Genomic DNA, 7,246 nt, shown 5'->3' with positions numbered 1-7,246 from the left:
GACTCCAGACAAGGAACAATTTCTGTTTCCTGAAAATTTTATTAGATATGGATAAGCCATTAAAAAAAAAAAAAAAAAAAAAAGAAAAAACACAACAAGAACTTTTGGCTCGTGCTGGACAAACCCAGTGCTGGCAGAACAGCGGTGGGGACGGTGCTGGGGGGGGCTGTACTTGTGCTCTCTGCCGGGTGCTCGCTGAGCGGAGCTGGAAGGGACAGGGGGGATGCTTTTCAGGCTGTCCACCCCCCGAGTTTCTCCAGTGTTTCTGGAAATTTTGCCAACAGGGGAGAAAAAAAAAAAAAAAAAAAAAAAGAAAAAACACAACAAGAACTTTTGGCTCGTGCTGGACAAACCCAGTGCTGGCAGAAAATCTCTCCTCCCAGTTCTTGCCCGATACCGAAGCAGCCTTGCCCGCTCAGGCTGGTGCTGTCAGGATTCAGAGCCCCCGCCGAAGGGGGGCACATCCCTCCCCACAGCCAGGCTTCCTCAGCGCACAGCCCCATCTCCGGGGGTGCCTTGGGGTCCGTGTGCCTGTCGCCACGTCCACCCCGCTTCCCTGGTGCTCCAGCATCCCGGGGGCCCAGCCCTCGGGCTTGGCGAGCACGGGAGGAATGCGACGCCTCGCCAGGGCGTTCGGGCTGGCTCGCCTGTCTAATTTTGGCTCCATAAAGAATATCGGGTCAATTCTTCATTTTCACAGCGCTCTTTATGGAGCTGGGAACAGCTGGTGCTGGGTGAGGCTGGGTATCACGCACTCCGGCTGTGGAAGGGGCAGGCAGCCCTGCTCCTGGGAAGTTTGATTTTTCTTTTTTATTTATTTTATTTTTTTTCCTGTGGGTTTGAAGGGAGATGCACCCCTCCCGCCCCAGAGCCACTGCCCCGCGCCATCAGGGGCCGGTTAAGCTTTGCTGGAGCTCAGCTCGGCTCCCGGGGAGGACACCGGGCGCAGAAGTCCCGAGTGCCAGTGTGCTGTATTTATGTACCTGACAGCGGCATGCGTGGCATGTCCTGCAATAAACATTTGCCCTGATTAGCTGGATTAGTGAGGGAGAGCTTTATTTAGGGACCTCAGTCCCACACTGGGAGCAGAGTTTTCCTGACTCGATTTCTGAAAATACCCCTGCTGTGCTTGTTATTTTCTTTTATGGTAGCTCGGAGTGGGAGCCTGCCAGTTCCCTCTCTGCCCAGCCAGCGTAAGTAGTGCTTGAAGTCTGGAAGTGTCTGTTGTGAGTAGGTGCATCCCTCGTGTCCTGCCTCTGCCAGGTTTCCCCTGCAGCTGGAGAGCGGTCAGACAGTGGAGTGCACAGTGGCTCAGTACTTTAAGCAGAAATACAACCTGCAGCTGAAGTACCCCCACCTACCCTGTCTCCAGGTTGGCCAGGAGCAGAAGCACACGTACCTGCCCTTGGAGGTGAGTGCCGGCGCTGCACCGTTGGGCGCCCTGGCTTTTGGGCGCTGTACCGTTGGGTGCCCCGGCTTTTGGGCACTGCAAAGCAAAGCCAAGCCAAGCAGCCTTTGCTGGCAGATGCACGACAATATTCTGCGGCTAACCTGTCGTGGGCGCGAGTTGCCTCAATGTTGACCTGGCAAGAGCCGCCCCTAGTAAGGGAGGGAGGAGACCATGCTGTAAAAATGCCATTTCCCTGCAGCTGCAGGCTCGGCGCCTCTGGTTTGAGGCTGGCTACAGGGCCCGAGCGCCGCACCCGCAGGGCAGCTCAGCCATGGTCCCCTGCCTCTCGCCTGTCCCTAACGCGTGGCTGCTGTCTCTCCCCTGCCGTGCCGGGGTGCAACATCGTGGCAGGCCAGCGGTGCATCAAGAAGCTCACAGACAATCAGACGTCAACCATGATCAAAGCAACAGCCAGGTCTGCCCCGGACAGGCAGGAGGAAATCAGTCGCCTGGTACGTGGCACGAGCGCCTGGGAGGGACGGTGTCGGGGCCGCTGCGGTGTCGTGTCTGTGACGAACCTTGTGGTGGTCCTGCTCCTCAGCTGCTCCGCACTGGAGAGCTGCGACCTGCGCAGAAGATGCGGGTGGGGTTAATGGCTTGGTTTTATCCCCCTCTTCTCGCCGAATCCCCGGTCAGAGATGCCTCCATGTGTGTCATGGGCACTTGCATAGAGGAGCCCAGCTCAAAGTGACCGTGGAAACTCGTGTGCAGCAAATTCAGGTCCTCGCGCTGATGGAACCTGACCCAAAGGGAGCTGGAACTAAAAATAGGAAAACAAATTAGAGAAATGACCCCGGCTCTGGGTGTACGTGGGGACTGTGCGTTGTGGGGCTGCGGTACGGGAACTCTGTCTGCAGGTCAGCCCGGGGCGAGCCCGGGGAACAGCAAACCCGGCTCTGCCAGCCACCAGGCAGGAGCTGGTTAACGGTGCTGTTGTTACCCAAACCGATGTCTGTGGGCTTTCAAAGCTGGGGACATTTGATATTCCTTCTGGGAATCTTGGTAACAGTCTCTTGCCGGTCTGAACCTTCCCGCTGAAGCCTTAAATCTCATGAGCGGGCTCTGCTCTTGGTTGCGTTGGTCAGTGCCTTCAAAAATCAGGTCCCTGTGGGTCAGTTTGGAGGACAGGGTTTGGCCCTTTTTGTGTTAAACCTTACGGAGAGGGCTTCAGCTCTGCGGAGAACATGACTTCAGGTGCCCAGGTTTCCCATCAGCTGAAGCTGCGTGGGATGCAGCAGTTGGTCTCGCTCCTTCCTATGGCCGTTCCTTCCCTCTGCAGATGAAGAACGCCAGCTACAACCTGGATCCGTACATTCAGGAGTTTGGGATCAAGGTGAAAGATGACATGACGGAGGTGACGGGGAGGGTCCTGCCGGCACCCATCCTGCAGTACGGAGGCAGGGTAAGCGGGGCGGCGCTGCCCGGGTGTTGGGCTGCGTTGTGCAGAGAGACGCGTTCACACCAGAAAACGCTGTTGCTGAACAAAACTTGTGCTACCTTCAGGTTTGTAGGTTAGAGCTGGAATTTTTTATCAGGGCGCCTTGGGTCTGGGTTTTTTTGGTTTTGGTTTTTTTTTTTTTGGTTTTTTTTTTTTTTTTTTGCAATATAACTGCTCTGAAAGCGTAGCCAAGAGTCATGTGGTGATAAAAAAGTGAGCTCAGAGTAAGGCAGCTGGGGTGAGTTTTCCGTCACCTTTGCGGAGCTGAGGTTCTGAATTGCTGTGGTGGTTTGACCCTGGCTGGGTGCCAGGGGCCCACCAAAGCTGCTCTATCACTCCCGTCTAACTGGACAGGGGAGAGAAAAAGTAAATCAAAGGGCTCGTGGGTCGAGATAAAGGCAGTTTAATAAGGGGAAAAAAAAGCAAAGGCCACGCGCGGTAGCAAAAGGAAAGAAAACAAGATTTTATTCTCTACTTCCCATTAGCAGGCGATGTCCAGCCACTTCCCGGGAAGTAGGGCTTCGGTATACATAGGTGTTCCTCCAGAAGACAAATGTCCCCACTCCTCTTCCTTTTCCCTTAGTTTTTATATCTAAGCTGACATCACATGGTATGGAATATCCCTTTGGTTGGTTTGGGTCAGGTGTCTTGGCTCCGTCCCCTCCCAAGATCTTGCCCCCTTCCAGCCCACTACAATTGCCCCCCTCCACGCGCCGCGGCAGACGCTGGCAGCGCAGGCAGTCGGCTCTGGCGAGGGCGTTCGGCTTTGTGACGGGGAGCACAACCCCGGCACGTGCGGGTGCTCCCCGGGGGCTGCCGGCGTGGGGCCGGGCAGGACGCGGCAGCGCTCTGACCGTCTGTTTGCCTTGCAGAACCGGGCCATTGCAACTCCCAACCAAGGCGTGTGGGACATGCGAGGGAAGCAGTTCTACAACGGCATTGAGATCAAAGTCTGGGCGATTGCTTGCTTTGCCCCGCAGAAGCAGTGTCGAGAGGAGGTGCTGAAGTAAGGAGAGGGGCAGCCCGCGCGGGTGGGATGACGTGGGGGAGCCGTGGCTCGTGGTGCGGCCGCCCTGCTGCTCCCAGCCTGCGTCTGCACATCCTTAACACCGGCTCTGAATTGCTCGTGGTATACAAATGTGCCCCGGGTTCAGACTGGGTGTTCAGTCGTGTTTCCGTCAGCTTCCCCAGAGCGCCTGGCTGTTTACCCTGGCTGCAAACAGTCCCTGGGCCATCGCACGGCCTGCCGGGTTGGAGCGAGCAGGTCGGCACCCCGGCGCGTGCGGGCTGACAGTCAGGCTCTCCTCGACCTGCTCTTTGCATCAGACAGCTGCAGTATCGTGATCCGGTCCTGCCAGCCCGAAAGCTGTATTGAACTCTTCTCAGCTGAATCTGAGGGATATTTAATGACAAGTTTCCCCAATACCCTTTCTGAATGATCTAATTCACATAGGAAGCACCCTAACTCACCATGGGTTTTTATTACAGAGCAACCTTAGGCTTTCTGAAAAGCTTTGGTAGCTTAGAGCTTCTCTGCGTCGGTAGCCAAGTGACACAGAGCGGGGACAGTTTACCTGATTTAGGGAAATGGGCACCTTGGGTTTGGATTCTGCTGGGGAACTTGGCTTTCTCCTGACCGAGCAGATGCATCGAGGCGAGCATTTGGTGTGCCTCTCCTGGGTGTTTGGCACGGTTAACGTTTGGGATGGTGGGAGCAGCTCCAAGTCTCCACGTCTGCAGTAACTGGGCGGAGGTGGGAGTGACACCACACTCCTCTTGTGACCCCTTTGGGGCAGAGCTGGGACCCCTGCGCTCCCTCTGGCTCTCCCTGCGTAAAATTTATCCTGGGCAATCCAAAAATCCAGAGTGTGGCTGAGCGCTTTGTCCGGTTTGGTAAGTGAAGGCTTGCACCAGCTTTGCAAATCATCTGGAAATCAAGCAGCTATGCTCCCCCTTCTCCAGCTTTCTAACGGAGAACGGCTCACGGCTCCATCGCCCTTTGGGAAGAGTCAGTACCTGGGTAAGAGGGTGCCAAGAGGGTTGGTTCAGCTCTAACATTTGTTGGTCTTGAGTTTCCCGTGCTGTGCGCTTGCTGGATGCTGTAAAACCACAGACGTGGTGATGTGATGTCCCCGTGTCTGTCCTGTGCCGCAGCGCTCCAGCCGCGCGTCCCTCCTCGCTCGGTGGCCGAGGTGTGTGGCAGAGCTGCCGTGCGGAAGGGCTCGGGGCTGAATGCTTCTCCTCCCGGGCACAGGAACTTTACGGACCAGCTGCGCAAGATCTCCAAGGATGCAGGGATGCCCATCCAAGGCCAGCCCTGTTTCTGTAAATACGCCCAGGGTGCAGACAGCGTGGAGCCCATGTTTCGACACCTCAAGAACACCTATTCGGGGCTTCAGCTCATCATTGTCATCCTGCCGGGGAAAACACCGGTGTACGGTGCGTCTGGGGCAGGGGCGAGCGGGAGAGGAGAGGGGCTTTGCTCTCGCTCAGCAGGGCTGGCGCTGCTCCTCCTGCCGTGGTTTCTCTCCCCGTTTCCGAGGAGGCTGCTGGAAGCGGTGTGGTGCTGGTTGCCTGTCTGTTCACCCGCCTCCTCTGCCTGCAGCCGAGGTGAAGCGCGTTGGGGACACGCTCCTGGGAATGGCCACGCAGTGCGTCCAGGTCAAAAACGTGGTGAAAACCTCCCCGCAGACCCTTTCCAACCTCTGCCTCAAGATCAACGTCAAGCTTGGCGGGATCAACAACATCCTTGTGCCTCACCAGCGGTTCGTACGGCTGCTGCCTCTCGCGTTTCGGGGGCTTGTTTCCCAAGTCCCTCCTGGTGCTGCCTGCCTGGCTTTACCTGGGGAAGAGGGGGCCTGGGGGGGAGGCTGCGTAAAGTAACCGTTGGAAAGGGGGGGTTGCAGCCCGTCTCACCTTGTAGTGAGCTGTTGATGTGCCCAGGCCAGAGCCCCAAGGTCGGGAGAGCCCCAAGGTTGGGATTTGTCCTCTCTATGATCTGCTCGCCTCCATCGGGCCGTGCATCGCCCTGCGACGGCCCCGAAAGGCTGACTGCTGCTTTCTCTTCTGTCCCACCAGCTCTGCCGTCTTTCAGCAGCCGGTGATCTTCCTCGGGGCCGATGTCACTCACCCGCCGGCAGGAGATGGGAAGAAACCCTCCATAACGGCTGTAAGTTCCCTTTCCAGGGCCAGGCTTGGTGCCCGAGAGCCCTGCAGAGACGCGGGAGCTGGAACGGGACTCGTGTGTCCATAAGGGGGCTGTGCCACTGCTGTCCCCATAGTGACGTTCCTCAGGGTGGCCCCATGCCCTGTCGGGGGTTTCAGTCCCCTTCCTGCGTGGTGGGTCCCCAATCCCCTCCTGCCTCTCCGCAGAGGAGCTGCGGTTTTGGGGAGCCGCTGGGAGAGCTGGCAGCTGCCAGCAGATGGGGCTCGTGGTGTGCCAGACCCCACCAGCGCTGTCGGACGGGGTGTGCGGGGAGCTCAGTGCGGCCGCTGTGCTCGCCGGAGTCATCCCCAGGCATCCCGGTCCTGCAGCGCAGCTTTCGGGGGGACCTTCCCCAGTGGGAGAGCTGGGGAGAACTGGGGTGACAGGGATGCTTCTGAGCCTTTTGGGGAGGAGGATTTCCTATCGCCCCAAACGAAGGAGGAGCATCCATCGAGTGAAGTGCCGCTCGCAGCCTTCGCGGTGCTCTAAGACGTTGCCCTGTGCTCGTTGGGGCGAAGGAGCGTGTCGGGTTCTCGTAGCGTCTGTTTTAATTGGGCACGTCAGCATTTTCCTATTAAGTTCTTAACTTTCCAGGACTCATAGCTCAGGTTTTCCTCTGCATCCAAATGCATCTTTGGAGGAGTGGTTTTTTTTCTTAATTAGAAGGGGTTGGGAAATGCTTTTGGCTGTTTGCTGTAGGTGTGGGTGGGACAGAACAGTCTGTTTCCTGGCGGCGGCACTTCCACTCCGAAAACATTTTCTGTGGTTTTTTTGTACAGGACCACTGTGGGGTTGGGGTTTTTTCTTAATTTTTATAAAAGCTTTTTTGAAGTTGCAGGGGAGGAGAAGGGTCGAGCCTTCAGATGGCCTTGATCTTATCCTTGGTCCGTTGTTAATTAGACAATAGAAGGGAAGGCCAAGGGGAACGTTTCTGTTGAGCGCATCGGCTCCACGGGTGCAGCCCAGACCCCAGAGCTCTGACTGCAAAGCAAAAGCAAAACCGGGGCTGGGGGCAGGGGCTTTCCCTCCGCTCGGGGGGACGGGGGCCGCACGGTGCCGTGAAGCAGCTGGGCATTTGTCTCCCAGCGTGGGCCAGCCCCCGCTTTGACGCCCGTGACTCAGGCTGTGCCCCCAGCCCTGCGCCACGGCCGAG

At 57.3% G+C, this 7,246-nt stretch overlaps 1 protein-coding gene across 1 annotated transcript in view; it reads left to right on the top strand.

Annotated features, from left to right (window-relative positions):
- Positions 1-7,246, top strand: part of AGO1 (argonaute RISC component 1) — an 18,617-nt gene that overhangs the window by 3,388 nt on the left and 7,983 nt on the right. Inside the window, exons 7-13 of the mRNA XM_035890918.1 lie at positions 1,264-1,413; positions 1,785-1,902; positions 2,730-2,852; positions 3,761-3,894; positions 5,143-5,327; positions 5,494-5,653; positions 5,967-6,057. Coding sequence (XP_035746811.1) covers positions 1,264-1,413; positions 1,785-1,902; positions 2,730-2,852; positions 3,761-3,894; positions 5,143-5,327; positions 5,494-5,653; positions 5,967-6,057 — 961 coding nt within the window. The remainder of the gene's footprint in view (positions 1-1,263; positions 1,414-1,784; positions 1,903-2,729; positions 2,853-3,760; positions 3,895-5,142; positions 5,328-5,493; positions 5,654-5,966; positions 6,058-7,246) is intronic.

This window comes from Egretta garzetta, unplaced genomic scaffold (genome assembly GCF_000687185.1).
Source record: "Egretta garzetta isolate BGI_Z169 unplaced genomic scaffold, ASM68718v1 scaffold443, whole genome shotgun sequence".
In the NCBI taxonomy this organism is placed as follows: Eukaryota; Metazoa; Chordata; class Aves; order Pelecaniformes; family Ardeidae; genus Egretta; species Egretta garzetta.
This window is presented reverse-complemented; position numbering and strand designations above follow the sequence as displayed.